Raw genomic sequence first — 18675 nt, 5'->3', positions numbered from 1 at the left:
ATCCTGGGGTTGGCCCAGCTGGTCTCAGTATTCCTTATAACACCGTGTACATCAGTATTATTATCCTTCAGCCGAGAGATATCGGCTTAAAGATATCTTGAAAATTCAGGGCTGTAGTGAGCCTTGAATCGGGGCCTTATCATGCCCAAATCATAACTTCAGAGTAAAACAGACACATTTATTGTCCTCAGACATCCACACGAGACCGGCGTCAACCTCCATAAATCCCCACCCTGGTTTGGACAACATCTAAGATTGTGGCCCTGCTATGATCATAGAGGCATGGGGCTGACTTGCAATATTTAGGGCTGCTCCTTGGTGTGACTTTTTGGAGAGACACATTGAGCGCATGTGCGTGGGAATGGATTGAGCACCTTCAATAAAATCCACTAACTCCACCCCAACTCCTAGCTATTTTAGGTAAGTTAGGCCCCATGCCCTGTAACTGTTTAAAACCAGTAATTAAAGGAGCTGTCACGAAAGGGAAAGGAGACAGGACCTCTCTGGTATCACACGATCATTGGAAGCTTCCTTGTACAGGGTCAGATTGTCTGTCCATCTATCCCAGCATCATCTGCTTTGACTGTTAAGGCACAATCTTAAGCATGCTTAGCCAGAAAAAAGGCCTACAATTCCCAGCACAGCCCAGCCAACATGGCTGGCTGGGGCATGCTGGGTGCTGTAGGCCTTTTTTCTGCCTAACCATGCATAGGATAGCACCCTTAGCGACTGCCCAAGGTGGCAGATCCGGGACGTGAGCGGCAGGTGTCCTCAACTAGAGGACACCGGGACCAAGGGTGATGGAGGTGGGCAGAGAACCAAGGATCCTTGGGCAAGGGTCAGACACTGGCGAGGCGTGGCAGGGCCAGAGACAAGACCAGGGTCCACAGCAGGCTAAGGTCAATTACCAGCAAGGTTCTGCAGGGCCAGAGGCAAAGGCGTCGTCAGGAACAGGCAAAGGCCGCATATCAGCAAAGGTGTAGCAAGGCCAGGAACAAGAGGCGAGAGCACGGAGCTACCACCAGGAAGACTCCTGTTGCCGTGGCAAAGCTTGGAGGGAAGAGGAAGCTCTTTATAGGGCTTCCTGCAGCACCCAGCTGGTCTGCATTAGAGGCCCAGTGCTGAATCCTGCAAGTACTGCAGTGTGGAGCAGGGTGCTTTCCATATCTGGCCACCAGGCGGAGCTGCAGAGCTTCTTGGGTTGAGCGGATCACGATACAAGGCCGTGGTGTGGAACCTTTGCCCCACAGGCCAAATCTGGATCACCTGGGGTCCTGATCTGTCCCCCAATCCGGCGGTCCTCCAAAGGCCATGCCCCCTCCCCATGCCCCCCCCACCTTTCCCCCAACTGCCAATCAATCGTTCTGTGGTTTTCTGGCTTTTGCACAGTTCCTTCCCTCCCTTCTAGACGGCTGAAATGCCTCTCCTGGCAGTAAGAACTTCATGCTGAAAAGTGCTGGTAGTTTTAGCCTCGCCCCTTTTTGCTTCTGGCCCACCCACCCCTGGAATGCGGCCCTCAGGCTGAAGGAGATTCAATGCTCCCACTCCAAGGTCTTTGGCGGACCATTGTACCATCGCCCATCACCTGATGATTGCAACCGAAGATGCCGAGGACTGAGCTTTTTGCAGGCCCATCCCGTGCTCTGGCCTTCTTCTCCTATAACACGAAGACTGCAGACTCCCGGACATTTGCATCCAAAACCTTGAGCGACCCTTGGGGACACACACTAGGTAAAACAACAGATTGCCAGGTAGACTAGAGCCCATACGCAGCCATGCTCTACGGTACCGTGAAAATGCTCGGCTGTTTTCCGTCGCAGGGCCTCCACTGTTTCCTCCGGATCAGCCCATTCCAAGACCAGCCTCCTGCCGTACAAATGGGTGCTGTGGCACAGGGCATTGAATGCTTTCTGCGGAAAGAGAAACACCGATGACATTGGCCGGCTCGTTTTGAAAGAATGCGGCGTTCCTCCACCCATCTCTCCTGTGCCCAAACGCAAGAGGTCCACCAAGGGCTGCTGGGAGGCTGCATCTCCTGCAGCCCAGGAAGAACCTCATGGTAAAGGGGGAGACAACCCTGGCCCTATACCTCAGCCAGAGGGAGAAAGTTGCAGGGAGCTTGCTTCACCCCAGACAGAGCATAAAACTCCGACGGACTGTTCCCTGGGACTGTAGACTTTGGCCTCACCCATTGGATGGAGAACCATGGGCCACAGGGAAGCTGCACCCCCCCCGCCTCCCCCACGAGGGGGAGATCCCATACACTGGCCAGGCAAGAAATTGCTGCAGGGAGCTCGCTTTATGCCCTTTCCTACCAGAAAGAAGTAAGAACTTTGAAACTAAGAAGCAGTGCCTGAATTCGGCTTCTTTTTTTCCCCTCCTCTCTCCCAGTCACCTTTCCTTTTGTGTCATGCCTTTTAGATTACAAGCCTGAAGGCAGGGACTGTCTTATTATTCATCTTTGTAAGCCACTCTGGGAGCCTTTTTTAGACCGAAGAGCAGGGTAAAAACGCTACATATATATAAAGAATAACCAGACCCCTCTATGAGCTAGATTTCACTGGAAGCGGAATCCCATGATCCAACAAGTGCTGACCCCGTTTCCCCACAGCCCATCAGCTGTGCTGTGGAGAACCCATCATTGTTTCCCTGATACTATTAGGATCAGGAGCATGGGAAGTGGGGGAAGGTTAAAGCGTCGTTCTCTCCTGTTGCTAATTTAAGGATGGGCAAACATGTAATGTTTGAGCTTGTTGAAGTTCCCCGAATTCTTCCCTGAAACCCACTGTGTCTCGTTTGCATTCTTGACATTGAGTCTCCCCCCCCACACACACACACACAATCAGGAAAAAACTGTGCATTTTTGATCAGGGGAAATGCACATTTTTTTTATACTGCGCATTTTCCTCTAATTGAAAAAAAATACACATTTTTAAAAATCCGAATTCTTCCCAATTGAAAACACATTCCCCCCCCCCATTGGCTAAAGCGTGAAAATGCAGATTGGGGCGGGGGGATTTGTGCTTCTGCATATGTACACATATGTGCAAGTACACATTCGTGTATATGCATTTCTGGAAGTGCGTGCATGTGTATTTACAGAAGTGCATGTTTGCGCGTGTGCCCACACATGCGCATAAACAAATGCACATTTCCGGAAATGCACACTTGTGCATGTGCACACTTTTGAACACAGGCGCAAGTCTGGGGAACTGTGAGCATTTCCCGAGAATTGCATAACTCCTTGCATTTGCGATTGCGAACTGGACATATTCGCATGAGTTGCAAACAGAACCGAAAGTTTCATACGTCCCCATTGCTAATAGCTATGTGGATCAGGAGGTGGCGGGCTCTCCCACACTGGAGGCATTCAAGATGAAGCTGGACAGCCATTTGTCAGGGATGCTTTGACTTGGACTCCTGCACTGAACAGGGGGTTGGACTCGATGGTCTTATGGGCCCCTTCCAACCCTACTATTCTATGATTCTGGGACTCTATGTTCTTATGAGCAAGATGACAATGGAGCCCAATACCTAGGGAGGTGGAGGGCTCTCCCACACTGGAGGCATTTAAGATGAAGCTGGACAGCCATCTGTCAGGGATGCTCTGACTTGGGATTCCTGCATTGAGCAGGGGGTTGGACTCGATGGTCTCATGGGTCCCTTCCAACCCTACTATTCTTTGATCAGGATCACTTGGCGGCAGGGGGGGAAGGACTTTAATTCTAGCCCCTACACATACATACACACACACACACACACACACAGAATGATCCTGCTCCTACTTGTGTGTGGATGTGTGTCCTGGCCCCACTCACCACCAGCTCTCCCCCCACCACTTGCACAGACCCCAAACAGCCAATAGGACTCCCACCTAAAAAAGGCTGCCCACTGCTAGACCAACAAGATCCCATCCAATTCTATGACTCCCCCACCCCAAGTAGCTGTTTTTCTCTTTCACTCCCTCCTTATGCAAATGGGGGGGGGGGAAGCCCACCAGTGTGTATTCTCTGCTGCTCTTTGGCAGGCCTCAAGCACCCACCCTTCTTTCCCTTCCTCCCCCCAACCGCCCCCGCCAATCTTCATGGATTCAATCCCATCCTTCCCGGGAAAGAGCTGGAAAAATATCTGAGTGTGCTTGGCTGTCTTGCACCCGTGCAGCTTCGTTTGTTTTTATTTGCCGCCGCCGTTGTTGTTGTGGCACGTGTTTTTTAAATGCCTATTTTCGCACGGAATGTTCCCCAATTAGCAGAGCACCGTGTTGGCTTAAACAAACACTGCTGGTGGGATTGGGGGGAGCGGAAGGGGGGGAGAGAAGGAGGAGTCGGCTGCAGGGAGTAGTGAGAGCTGTTTACGTTGGCAGCAGCAGCCATTCCAGCCCTGGCAAGCGACTGCGGCTCTAATTGTAGGCTCTCATTTGCTAATTTGTACTTTTTAATTTCTCACTTCCTGGCGATGCAGGCGAGGGAGACGGCGGATGTGTGAGGATGGATTGCTAGGCCCCCCGTCTGTACGAGCATGAGCTGGAACAGCTGGGCGCCGTCAGATTCTTGAGGTCTCACCCAGGCAAGGCGCCATGTCAGATTCAAAAGCTACCCGCTTCCATTTGCCCTTTTCTAGCAGCCTTTGCTAAGCGGGGGTCCTCCAGATGTGCTGGACCGCAACCAAGCGGCCATGCTGGCTAGGGATTATGGGCATTGCGGTCTGACACATCTGGAAGGCCCCAGCTTGGCAAAGGCTGTAATTTCGAGCCTCAAGGGCAGCCTCAATCCTGCCTGCAACCCTGGAGAGCCACCACCAGTCAATAGTAGTGTCAGAAGTGGATGTCTTTCCCCTTTGCAATCCACAAGGAGACAAAGCTTCAGGCTAATGCTACTTTGTTTTGCTAGAGACTGGTCTTTCTTCAAATGCAGATTCAAGGAAGCTCTCGGACTGCCTCAGGCCCTAATCAACTAATCTGCAATCTCTAATCAGAGGAGGGTAGTGAAGTTGCCAACAGTTTGGGAGTGAAACTGATGGCCAAACTTGCTTTGTGGTGATGCCCTTCCCTTAGAGTGGCTCCCTCCTACATTGATTTAGAAGAGTGGCTATCCTGGCTGAGCATCTGAGCACTGCCCCTAACTTTTCCTGCTTTGCTTTGCAACGTGCCCTAGCATCTCTCAAGTCTCGCCCGTCTTCTTCTTCCTCCTCAGAAATTTGAGTTCCGCACAGTGGAGGGAGGGGGCAGGGACTCAGCCTAGGCCATCTGTTTGTCAATGCCTTTGGAGGAAATCTCTCCCAGCGTCTTGGCTCTCTAGGGAACGCCCCTCCCTCAGGCTCTGATCTAAGATGTTCCAACCCTGATTCAGAATCGGAGTTGTCAGACATCTCGAGGGACTTGGACTCATCCCTGACAACTGGGCTCCAAGGGTTGGATTTGGTATAAGGCAGCTTTCTATGTTCTCCCTGCCATCCACCTTGAAGCTGCCTGAACTGTGGGAGACCACTGGTGCAGCCAGCCTAGTTTCATCCACTCCAGGGTCTCTGGCTGGGGTCTTTCCTGAGAGGTCCTTAAAAAACAACAGCAACAACTTGTAAATACCAGGGATTGAACCTGGTACCTGGGCTTGTCAAGTATGCACTCTGCAACAGAGCTGGGAGCGCTCACATAAACTTTGTGATCCATTGTTACCTTGGTGATTTCTCTCTCTCTCTCTCTCGCACGCAGGGCATTCCACCCCCTCCCACCCCATTTCTCAATTTTCTTTTCCAACCCACTTTTAATACTCTGCGATATCTGAGCATGCCTAGTCTTCACTAGGCTGAGGTGTATTTGTGTGTGTGTGTGTGTGTGTGTGTGTGTGTGTGTGGTGACACTTAGGGTTTAAAAAAAGAGTTGCTTCTGCAAATCCGAAGTACGCCCAAGTATGTCGACACCTCCCCTTCTGCTTTTCAGTGGCCCCATTTTCCACTCCATTTCTGTTGGCACTCACCACCTGAGTTCACTGTTAGAGTGTGTATCCCTTCCCTTATTTGTTTGTTTTACACCCACATACACACGTACTAAAAACAAACAAGTAAGTATTAGGGAAAGGATACGCCCCCCCCCGCCCCCCCAGCAACTGGTATATCAAGGTTCCATGTAGCGATCATTCCCGCATAGTGAACTCAGGTGGCGAGTGCCATCAGAAATGGAGTGGAAAATAGGACGGGTGCGTGCGTGCGTGGGCCGCTCTATGTACACATTAAAACGATGTAATGTATGAAGCGGCCATAAACGTGAGTGTACAATAAATACATGCCCAACAGGCCGACAATATCTATATTGAGCCATAGATTCCAGACACCCCAGGAGTCTTGCTGGCATGACTGTGCATATGTACTACACAGATGCCAGGAGGGCGGGAACTGTCTGGGTTCCAGAGCGGTGGACGCCATAGATCATGGAAGGAGGCCACAGAGTTCACCTCCCAGGGGGGCCATGGCTCACCAGATCTAAATGCTCTTAATTTGGGGGGACAGGGCCACTCTGCCTCTTCGTTCCCTCTTGCCCTATTAAATACTCGGCCCAAAGAGCCCAGAGGCTAAACCATTAGCGGGACACAAAAGGCTGACAACATTAGGCTGTTGATAGATTTCCCATCCCTCCTAAAAAACAAAGCATCATCAAGGGTTCCGGCTGAGGACAGTCTCTGCCGTGCCAGCTGAGCTCCTGCACGAGGGCCGGGCGTCGTTCCTGAATGGGTGATTTTCTTGCTTTGGAGAGCAGCTGAGTTTCTTTTAAATAGCGTCCTACACCAGGCACAACTCCGGGGACCACATGACCAGAGTAGTGCCAGGGTAAAGGCTGCTAATCGGTGCACGGTATCATTCTCCTATCTTGCCAATGCTGAAGGATCTGCACCGGTTGCCAAAGGTTTTCCAGACCCAATTCAAAGTGTTGTTGTTGTTGGTGGTATTATTTCTATACCACTCAACAGGTTAATGCTTTAAAGGATCACAAAATCCTTCAAAGCATTAACCTTTAAAGCTCGAAGTGGAGTAGGGCCTGCCTATCTCGCTGTGAACCTGCTCGGACAGGCCCTTTCGAAGTCACCCCCGCTTGCAGAGAGCCGCTTCTTGGGAATGCGGGAAAAGGCTTTCTCCTGTGGCTTCCAGGCTGGAACATGCTCCTGCTGGAGCTAGGGATGAACGGACTGGCTAAAATCCGCTCCATCTGTGTTTCGCGGACTGTCAGGTGCCTTTTGTTCCGTCGTCCACCCACAGATGGATGCGAATATATATTTTTTCGTCACGTGGAAAAATGCGCAAATAATTACTTAAGTATTCATGTAAGTATTTACATAATTTACCTTATTATATAACACTTAGCATATTGTCCTCCATTCCATTCAATGTTTCCTCAGCAGAAACTTGTGTGTTTTCCTTCAAATTTATATGCGTAAATTTCAGGAAAGTAAAAAAATCATCTGGAAGTTCATGGACTCTGCGCGGCCTGAGGGGGTTGCTCCGAGGAAAATTCTCAGATATCTGAGCTCATTTTAGTCTGTCTCGAATTTCTCCAGCATCCCTAGCTGGAGCTACGACCGGTCCCCATTCTTTCTCTCTCTCTCTGCATTCAGAGAGGAGTTGTAGCTCAGTGGTAGAGTGCCTGCTTTACATGCAGAAGGTTGCAGGTTCAATCTCCAGCATCCCCAGGTAGGGCTGGAAAAACTCCTGCCTGAAACCCTGGAGAGCCGCTGATGCCAGTCAGTGTGGACAATACTAGTTTAGATGGACCAAGGGTCTGACAACTTCCTATGTTCCTAATACACATCTTTTTAATTTTATTTTTTTAACTGCTATGGTTTTTAAGGTTGTTTATAAGGCTTTACTATGTCTTTGTTTGTGATTTTTGTTTTTTGAATATTTCTTGTAAACTGCCTTGGTTTTTTTTTCAGAAATGTGGTATAGAAATGTATAAATAAATAAATTAGGAACACCTTGCACAAATGAAGACCAAAACACACACACACACACACGTGTTTGTGTGTGTGTGTGCATATGTATATATACGTATATATTAATTCTCTCTCTCTCTCTCTCTCATGAATATGTATGTTTTGGTCTTCAGAGAGAGGGAGAGAGAGAGAATTAATTAATTAATATTTATGTTTTGGTCTTCATATATATATATATATATATAGAGAGAGAGAGAGAGAGAGAGAGACAGATCGAGGGAGGGAGGGAGGGAGGGAGATCTGCTTGTTCACATTATGTTGAACCATGGTTTGGCATTATATCTGAATCTACTAACTTTTGCACATTCAAACAATGGTGCTTGAAGAAAGAAGGCTGTTTATGCATGGAGATGTGTCTCTGTTTATTCAGACGCCCACAGAGATGTGCGTTTGGGAAATTCCCTCTCTGGCTGTAACTATGCATGAAGGAAATCTTGGGGTCAAAACAAACACCTCACTGAAAATGACAAAAGTGAAGGAGATGTGATAGTAAAACAAACAGACAAAAAAGGGTTAGGGATGTTCCCAGTTTGGCAAGAATAAAAAAAGGGGGGGGGGAGTAAGAGGAGCAGCACCCCCTAGTGGCCAAAGAAAGCAATTTAGTGACTAAGGCAATCCAGGGCAAAAAGCGAAATGATAATAATGAAAATAATGAAAATACTGCAAACATACTAAGTGAGGTATGTTAGCAACATCTCTACAGTTAGCAACATGTAGAGATGCACCTTGTATGTAGTTCGAAGACAGCCCCTGCTAACGATGGAATATCTAATAAAACAAATATTGCAAGACCAAGATAAGTAGCAGTCTAACGGCCATGGGGTATCTGCTCAATGGCAGGCAGGTTTCATGAGTTCTGAGAGCTTGAGCACAGAGTAAATTCAAGTTAGAAGGAAGGGGAACTAAGGTAATCAGGGGACTGTGACGTCTTCTCTGTGAATTAAAAAAATAAAAGGCTGCAGTTTCTTTGGCTCAGAGGGGGTGAAAAAGGTGACTGTGAAACACGATTAGTAGGTCCTGTAAAATCATGAGTGCAAACAAGCATTTGCCATTGAATGAGTTTTGCCCAGTAACCAAATTAGCAAGCCCTTGCCGTGTTTTCAAAGGACTGCGCATAGGATCTGGTTGATCTGAATAATGCCTCTCTGCTGATTTCACCAACCTCAGTGTTGATATTTCATCATTTTTTATTGTTTTATTGTAAATCACATCAAACATTGATTGGCTGCGTTCACACAACAGGGTGACCCACACTCAGTGGTTGAGTGTGGGTTGTTGTTGAACCATGGGTTAGCATGTTGTCCTAATCCAGGACATTTTCCGCAGGATGGCTTGTTAACCATGCAGTGTGGCTTGTTAACCACCCTGAACAACCCAACAACAAACCATGGGTTCTCAAGGTGGCTTGACGAGAAAAATAAGAGACACTGCACAGTTAACAAGCCACCCTGTGGAAACTGTCCTGGGTTCAGATAACACACTAAACCACAGCTCAACAAACAACCCCTGGTTCAACAATAACCCACACTCTACCACTGATTGTAGCTTAGCGCGTTGTGTGAACCCAGTCAGTGAGTGGAGGGGCAATTCAGAAACAGATTAAATTAATACATACTGGGCTGTTATGTGTACCTCTCTAAGTAACCACAATCATTCATGGGGAAGGGTAAAAATGGGTACTGGGGACTCTCTTTCAACCCAAGGGTAGAATTCCATTTTGTAGACACACTCGGGGATTGCGTTCCAGTGGTGGGTGGGGACGAAGGCAAAAGGGGTGGGATCAAAGGCAAAGGGGGCAGAGCCGAAGACAAAAGGGGTGGGGCCAAAATATAACACACACACCCCCAGCATGTTGTAGCTTCCAGCTTTTCCTGCCAGTAACTGAGCCTTAGGAGAGGCAGTCCAACCTTTCAGAATGGGGGAAAAGCTGCACAGAAGCCAGGAAAAAAGCAAACCATCAGAGGCCACCAATTTGGATAGTTCTAAAAAGGGGTTGGACAAATTCCTGAAGAGGCTATACATGGCTACTAGTCTTGATGGCTATGTGCTACCTCCAGTATCAGAGGCAGTGAGCCTATGTACACCAGTTGCTGGGGAACATGGGTGGGAGGGTGCTGTTGCACTCCCATCCTGCTTGAGGGTTCCTGGTCGACAGCTGGTTGGCCACTGTGTGAACAGAATGCTGGACTAGGTGGACCCGTGGTCTGATGCAGCAGGGCTCTCCTTATGTTCTTAATCCTGTGCATGTTTAGACAGAAAGAAGTCCTACAACTCCCAGCATGCCCCAGCCAGCATGGGTGGGCCTTGTTTCTGTCTAAACTTGCATAGGATCGTGCCTGTATGGTGCCATCCTGTGCCTGTTTCGATAGAAAAAAAGTCCTACAACTCCCAGCCTGCCCCAGCCAGCCAGACTTTTTTTTCTGTCTAAACATGCATAAGATCATGCCCTTACAGTGCAAGCCTGTGCATGTTTCGACAGAAAAAAGGCCTACAACTCCCAGCCAGCATGGGTAGGCCTTGTTTCTGTCTAAACATGCATGGGATCGTGCCCTTACGGTGCAATCTGGTGCACATAGGCAGTGAGCCTTGTACACCAGTTGCTGGGGAACATGAGTGGGAGGGTGCTGTTGCACTCCTGTCCTGCTTGTGGGTTCCTGGTCGACAGCTGGTTGGCCACTGTGTGAACAGAATGCTGGACTAGGCGGACCCATAGTCTGATCCAGCAGGGCTCTTACGTTCTTGTGGTCTGGGGTGTTGTGAAGCCAGGGGAAGGGGACATGATCATGTGGGGAACACTGCAGGGCCAGATCAGGACCCCAGGAATGCCAGATTTGGCCCCCGGACTTGAGATTCCCCACCCTCAGGTTAGAGCATTGGACTTGGCCCTGTAGGAGCCAGGTTCAAGTTCCCACTCTTCCATGAAGCTTACTCATGTGACCTTGGCCCAGTCAGTGTCTCTCAGCCTAACCTACCCCACAAAGTTTGTGTTGAGGACAAAATGGAATAACCCATGAAGGCTGCCCTTAGCAGCTTGAATCCCTGCTACCCAAAATTCTCTGATGTGTCCAACTGATGACACTATAAAACCTTCTGGGCAGACACTGGATCAGTTCTATGATCTGTGAAGCACAATTGCACATTGCTTCTCTTATATGCTTTTCTCCATTTAAAAAAAAGGGGGAAAAAAGAATTGCAGCATTGAGAATTTTGATACAACCCGACTTGGATCCATGGATCGAACGTTAACGGACCCATTTGAGTGTTCCTGTGCAGTTCTTGGTTCAAAAAAGTATAGACGCACATTTAGAACATGTGTATTTTGAGAGAGTGTGTGTTTAGAAATGCCTAGTTTGAGAGAAAAAGTACTTAAAAGTGAATTTTCATGCGGATTTTAAAAAGTGCAGATTTTTGTGCAGAAACCAGGTTGGAATGAGTTTATGAGTGAACACATGTGAACATATGTGAAAAGTGACACAGAATGGAAAAAGACGGATTCAGTCAAGTGTAATAATATATTTTGTACTGTATATTTCTAAAAGGGGAGGATAAGGCCATAGGATTCTAAGCCACAGCATAAGGTAGCTCTCTCTATTTTTCCCTCAGTGATTTTTCTAGAGTGTTCCTCAGCTAATAGATAGCTTGAGAAAATATGTAAGGTAGGAGGGAAAGGGACAAAGCCAATGACCATTTTCACCCACAATTATATCCCATTTTCCCACCAAGATGTTCATGAAGGTATGACCATATTATTCCTCACAATCACCCTCTGAGGTAAGGATGGAGGACGTAACTGACCTAAGGTAATCACTTCACCAGCTTTGTGACTATGCCAAGATTTGAACCCAGGTCTTCAAGTCCAACACTCTAGCCACCACACCACCATTTAGAAAGTTTCCAGTGCTTGGGTTACTGATCCCACAGAGTTCCAGGAATGACCACAGATACACGGCTCCCCACTCCTCCAGTAAACAAAATGTACTGAGCGATTAGAAATGCCGTTTTTTGTCTAACCACACATCTATCCTTGACCTGTGGTCAAATCCTTTTTAATTGCTTGTCAAGACAAAACCAAGCTACCTCAGAACAAGACGGACATCCCAGGGATTGTCTGGTCATGTATATGGAGTCTCAGATAGGCAAGCAAAACATCCAAAAAAACAAGAAAAAGTGTATCACAGTAGAAATACTGGACTGCTTTGAACTATCCCCTGGTTGTCCCTTTTCTCGCACTCAGATTTCAGAGAGAAGGGGCAGGATGAAAGGAGCCACTCACCTTAGCGTCCTGCTTCGTGAGGAAGTCCACAAACCCAAAACCACGATGCGTTCCTGTTCCAACCATTTTTTTGGGCAGGCGGACCGTTTTCAGGTCGCCGAAGGTGCTGAAGGCAGGGCATGGAGGGACAGAGAAGGGGGGGCGAGAGAGAAAAAGACAATGCTCATTAGGAAGCCCACCTCAAGCAGTCGCTTTCTGCAATTCAGGAAAAGGCCTGGTAATAGCGGCACTGTAAGTATTCTTGATACAAACCCTTCCTTCTGTGGAATGGGGGGAGGGAGGGGGGAGAAAAAGAATCTATTTCAAATGCTAAAAGTTCTGGCTAATTCCAGGCCCACTCCAAGCATTAGGGGCTCAACTCTGGAAAGTGTCAGGGTGGACACTGAGCCCACAGAATCTCAGAGTAGTTCTGATTCTGAGGAAGAGGAGTCGCTCCTGGGAGAGGAGCGCGCTCCTCTTTCCCAGGGCCAACAGCTGACCGAGATTCCTCCCACCAGCATTCCTAGCTTAGATAGCAGTCCTGGGAGTGACAAAGTGCAGGAAGCAGACTTGATGGACGCGCGACGCCGATGCAGAGAGTGGCGCCAAATGGAGGACGCAGAAAGGAGGCGTAGTGCCCGGTTGGCGTGCAAACAACGGCTGCGCCCAGAGGATCCAAGAAAAAAGGGGAGGGACTCTCCCTAGTCCTTAAGTTCAGGGGTCTGCCAGTAATTCCCTTTCAAACGGGAACCAACTGTTCCAACGTAGGGCATAGGTACTCTGCTGTTGCTAACAGTAGAGTTGTTAAGTTGTAAAAGAGGAATAAAGCTTTGAAAAGAATCCATTTGTCTGTGTCTGGACTTGGCTACTGGATTAGACTGAGAGAGGCCTCCAAGGAGCCCTTGACAGCTTGGTCCCCATTTGAAAGGGAATTACTGGCAGACCCCTGAACTTAAGGACTAGGGAGAGTCCCTCCCCTTTTCTCTTGGATCCTCTGGGTGCAGCTGTTGTTTGCGTGCCGATCGGGCACTACGCCTCCTTTCTGTGCCCTCCATTTGGTGCCGCTCTCTGCGTCGGCGTCGCGCGTCCATCAAGTCTGCTTCCAGCGCTCTGTCACTCCCAGGACTGCTATCTATGCTAGGAATGCCGGTGGGAGGAATCTCCGTCAGCTGTTGGCCCTGGGAAAGAGGAGCGCGCTCCTCTCCCAGGAGCGACTCCTCTTCCTCAGAATCAGAACTACTCTGGGGATTCTATGGGCTCAGTGTCCACCCTGACAGAAAGCTGTTGCCAGTCAATCTAGGAAATGCTGAGCTAAAAGGTCAAATTTGGCTTATAAAGAAGCTAAGTCCTGGTTCATGCATAGCACTAACCCATGGCTTACTTAACCTATGGATTGTTGAATTCTGCGCTGTTGTGATCTGCAACCCAGACATGCTAACAACCTAACATTTGTTAACCATGAACATCTCAGAAAGAGAACCCAGAGTTTATTGTTGGGTTGAGAACTCTAAGTTATTTAAACCATGGGTTGTTGTTATGTGCAAACCGAGAACTATGGGTTATCCATGGGCTGTTTCGACAGGCTACAGCTGTGGTGGGCAAGATTGATCCCCAAACCCCAGCTACACTACATACCAGTACTACAGCACCCCAAAAGCAGTTGGGATACAGGGAGTGGGAAAGGAGGAGGGAAACAAATAAAACATAGTTTGTTCAATCGTCTGCCAGACAAACAGTGGGTAGAGTAATAAACCATGGGTTAGCAGTGTGTTAAATAAATCATGGATTTGCATCATGTGTGAACTAAGTCTACGTTTATTCGTGGAGCACCATTGTTGCTGAATGAATGAATGAATGAATGAATTTGGGGGGGGGACGTGTCCCAATATAGCACATGCAAGATTCAATAACAGTCTTATTTCCTCTAAACTGTCAACGTTTCTTCATCCAAAGTTGCAGCAAAGCTTGTGGATCCTTCGGAGAGGCCTTCGGATGCTCGGAAGGGTATGATGTTTAGTGTATCTTATGGTCTGTAATCTAATGCAGGGTTGGGCAGGCTTTAGGCTTGCAGGATTTCCTTCATTTTTCTACTACAACTCTCGAGGTCCATCAACCAGAGCCAGGTGCACAATAGTGGCTCAGGCAGCTGGACATATGCTAAGAAGTGAGGAACAGGCTCAGCCCAGGAATTGTTTTCAGCAGGAGAACTGGAGCTTGCAAAGAAAGAAAGAAAGAAAGAAAGAAAGAAAGAAAGAAAGAAATCCTTTCACACACACAAATGTAGTCCTGTTTCTCGCCCCCTGCAAGCGTTCTTGATTTCAGCGGCCTAAATCAGGAGGAACAAAACAACCTTTGGTTGTCACTATTGTTAAAGGATAGGGAACGAGAAACCCTTGCTGATCTAGTCCAAACATCCAGAGATCAAGCAGTAGATCCTGATCTACTTTCAGGGGCAGTCCATCCATATAGGCGAATCAGGCAGTTGCCTAGGGGGGCAAGTTAAGTGGGGTGACAAATCCGAGGAAACAAAAAGCACATTTTAAAATGCAAATAAAATAACGAAGATGTCATTATTTCAATTCCCGTGTGCATACAAAGGGATATGACCAAGGCTGAGGAGGTGAGCGAGGGCCCAAACGAGGATGGTGGAGCTAATTCAGGCCGCCCGCCTTTGGGACCTGGTCCTCCCTCCTGCTCTGCTGCTGCTCCCTGTCGGAGGCAGGGAGTGAGAGCCCCCCCCCCCCTCAGAGCAGCCGGTTCCTTTGCCCTTGGAGGGCTGAGCCTAGGTGGCAACTTGTGGTCCATGTTGCCCTGCGGATGCAACCAGGGCCTTTCTTCCCGGGTTGTGCTCGTCTTCTTTGCTGTTTTTATCAAACCCTCTGTGCTGGTACAGTGCTTAGTAAAAAGAACAAAACAAAACCCAAAACAGTTTGGGTGCATCTTATTATAAATGATAGTATTTCTGCTTCTGAAGATGTGTGTGAGGCGGGGGTTGCCTCCTCATTAAAAAGAAAATAAGGGACAAAACGCTTCCCAGTTTACCAAAAACCTCAGCCTAGATCTGCCCTTGGGGTTTGGGGTGGGGCGCCGATTGCACGGCTCACCTAGGGCACCAGCTGCTGGCAGCTAATCTAGGTCTGCCCCTGTCTAACGTCTAGCAACGACTGATCTAATGGACCCAGATCTTTTGGAAGGCTTGTTTTTAACTGCAACCGTAGCGCCGGGGGAAGGCTGGAAATAAAACTACGAATCACATAGATTTTGCTTTGGGATAGCGTGCGCGTGCCTGTGTGCGTGCCGGTGCGCATGTGTGCATAGGATGTGTTTCTGAAATGGAGGACACTGGCCAGGCTGTCCCAAAGGGTATCCTCTCCCCCAACGGAAATTCCACAACAAATCAGCACCTTTCCCCGCTGCCAAAAGTCAGCTTCCTTTCCCTGGTGTCGGGCCCATTTAGCAACAGCTACGTACAAATTGGAGACAATGAATATTTAATGTGGGCACCGGCTGACTAGGTGCGCTATTTTATCTGACAATCCCCAGGCGTGCGGGCGGCATGGGGCCGCGGGAAACCGCTGGGCTGGAGCGCGCCCGACTGGGAATCAACGCGGTAAAGTGCCGTAAATGCTCTCGTGAAATGATAGAAGCTAAATCCAGGGAGTTAACCTGCTGCACCGCCTGCATGCCCAGGCATCCATCTGCTGAATTTCCTTGGGCCGCGCCGTGCGTAAGTAGAGCATTATGAAGCCTCAAAATGAATCCGCACGTCTCCCTCCTCGCAGCACCCCCCTCCCGCCGCCCACCTCCTTGCAGCCTCCATCTCTCCTTTCTTTGGTTCTGGCAACAAAAACAGAAAACAAACTCAAACAAGGGAGGCAACACAGCCTCAAAGGATCAGCACGCCGGAGCCTAAACCAGCAGGGATGTCGTGTGCAATCTTCAGGGCGGTGGGAAGAAGGGAGTGAAGAAGAACACAAGGGGCTGGCTTGTTACCATGACCCAGATCCTGAGTCCAGTTGCGACATATTCGTATTTCGCTTTTGTATCAGTCCCGGGAAGCCATAACGAGAAACAACATGGTTTGTTTGGGCAGCCAAAGATCTCCCCTACAGAGCTCACTAGCGCGCAGACGGAGAACGGCGGAAACCACCAACACATGTGTGCACAGGATTTGTGGCCGTTCTTACAGATTGCTGTAGGTTCGAGACAGAGGTGCCAGGTCATCCCAACGAGAGTGTGAGAAGAGCCCTGCCGGGTCAGACCCAAAGGCCACGTGGCCCAGCCAGTGATGGATTCATGTTTTGGAGCAAGACACCCTCGATGGGCCCCTCCCACAGTGAATCTACCTTCTCACCGCCATTGTCCCCAGCTGCTCTTGCTGCTCCTCCTCTCTCTCATCATGGCCCCCGCTTGCTCGCTTGGCAGGCGGGGAGCCAGGGAGCGAGCAGGCCATGGCGTCTCCTTCTCCTCCTTCTCGCTGCCACCACCACAATTACCTGGGCCAGAGCGAGAGGCAGATGAAAAAGGAGGTTGCAACAGGGAAAAGGAGGAGCAACTCCAGGGGGCTTTGTCAGTGGGCCCGCGCTGGGCTGTGGGCCCTGGGCAGGCGCCCAACCATGCCTACCTTCGATGGCAGCCCTGGGTCCAGCATCCGGTTTCTGACAGAGGCCACTGGGAAGCCCACAAGCAGGGCATAAAGGGAACAGCTGTCCATTGTTGTTTGTTCCCCACCCCAGCGATGCTTAACAGGACGCATGTTGGCTCTGAACATGGAGTTTCCACATAGCCTGCACGACTAGTAGTCTTTGACAGACCCCTCCTCCACAAAATCAACTAATCCCCCCCTTTAAATCCAGTTTAGCTAGCACCATCCCCGCATCTTGCGGCAGTGAGTTCCATAAGATACCTGCAATGTCTTTCTTTTGCCTGTCCTGCATCAACTGTCAATCAAAATTTACTCGGGTATCCTGGAGTTCCAGTGTTATGAGAGGGGGAGGGGGAACACCTTCATCCGCTTTCAGCAAAACGTGCGTCATCATCACTTTATAAATCCCCTTTTGTAAACTCCTTATAATTTGAATAAACGGATTTTAAGCAAGAAAGCAGCCATTTTAGTCCCTTGTACAAAATAGAGAGAGGCCTCATTCGGATGTAACACTAAGCTATGGTTTAGCATTACTCGGGCTCATGAGCTCACCCCTGCCCTCTCTTCTTCCAGTGAGGCCGCACAGGAGATCTGAAGCGTCTGCTTCTGTTTTCACCTAACCACAGTTTATGGTTACGGACGCACTTAAAACCTAACTGTGGTTAGGTTTTAATTATATTTAGGGGAGGAATAAGCAACCTTTTGGGGGCACATCTGACAATTTGAGAAACTATCCTGGGCACTACCACAAAATGGCTGTTGGGGAGGTGTGGCAAAGTCACCTGCCCCAAAGACCGAGCCCAAGGTCAGAGTCCCAACACTCTAAGCAACTTCTTTGAACCAAGTTTTCAGCACTAACAGAAACCTATTTCACAGCAACCCCAGATGCCGATAAGAAAATGTGTTAATTAAAAAATAAAATACATGGATGGGCAGGGCACCTTGGTGGGTGTCAAGAAAAGTGTCCAGGGTCACACTGATGCCTGTGGGCACCAGTTTGCCTGCCGCTGATTTAGGGAAATAAACAGAGCTTGTAAAACATAGTTTAAAACTGGTATGTTCACGTAAACCAGGGGTGTCTGACTCCACCTCCAAAGACCTATCCACTTTCTGATGTCATCCAGTACCTCTTTCTGCCCACAGAAAAGGATTTGGCAGGCTGTATCAGTTCAGCTGGCATACGGGGGCCTCATATGATTTCAGCACATTTCCATACACAAGAAAACCACCCCGCAGTGCAGAAAATTAGAATGTCAGCGAGAACGTCAGGCTGGACATCCCTGACATACTAGTTTTCTAGAAGCAGGGGATTTTGTTTTTGCTGTATATGGAGGAGCATTCAAACTACACAAGCTCCCGCTTGCACTCTGAAGTGGTACAGTCCTGACCCAAGTGCAAATCAGGCCACAGCTATAACCGAAAAGTAGTTGCGGTATGTGGAAGCTGGAGAGGAAGGGCCCAGATTTGGGGGATCCACTGTTTTCTAGAGAGCCATGGCAAGGGTGGCACTGAGGAGCCCGCGAGGAAGAATTCCACCAGGCCTCCCCGTTGAGCAGCTGAGCGGCAAGCCAGGGAGAACAATGGGGTAACCAAGGACTCCTTGACCAGGGAGGGAGGGGCAAGGACCCCCCTTTCTCCCCCGCTGTGTTGATAATTAGAATCCATAACACGGCCATTGACATCCCTGAAGCTGCGAAAATGATGGGGAGGGAGGAAAGCTTTCATGCCCCCCTCTCGGAGCCTGAGCAAGCCGCTAACACCTCTCTTTTCCAATTATGATGTTCACCTTTTGAGGAGTG

General features: G+C 49.0%; 1 protein-coding gene across 4 annotated transcripts in view; it reads right to left on the bottom strand.

Moving 5' to 3' along the window:
* RBM19 (RNA binding motif protein 19) overlaps positions 1 to 18675 on the bottom strand; it is a 154523-nt gene that overhangs the window by 51440 nt on the left and 84408 nt on the right. For all 4 annotated transcript variants that reach the window (XM_084820182.1, XM_084820184.1, XM_084820183.1 and 1 more), the window contains 2 exons: positions 12253 to 12358; positions 1790 to 1910 (listed from right to left, as the gene is read on the bottom strand). In XM_084820182.1, the coding sequence (XP_084676308.1) occupies positions 1790 to 1910; positions 12253 to 12358 (227 nt within the window). The remainder of the gene's footprint in view (positions 1 to 1789; positions 1911 to 12252; positions 12359 to 18675) is intronic.

Source organism: Heloderma suspectum, chromosome 13, assembly GCF_057233095.1.
Source record: "Heloderma suspectum isolate Gila_16-S chromosome 13, 16-S_ref, whole genome shotgun sequence".
Lineage (NCBI taxonomy): Eukaryota > Metazoa > Chordata > Lepidosauria > Squamata > Helodermatidae > Heloderma > Heloderma suspectum.
Note: the sequence above shows the minus strand (reverse complement) of the source record. Positions and strands in the feature narration are given on the sequence as shown.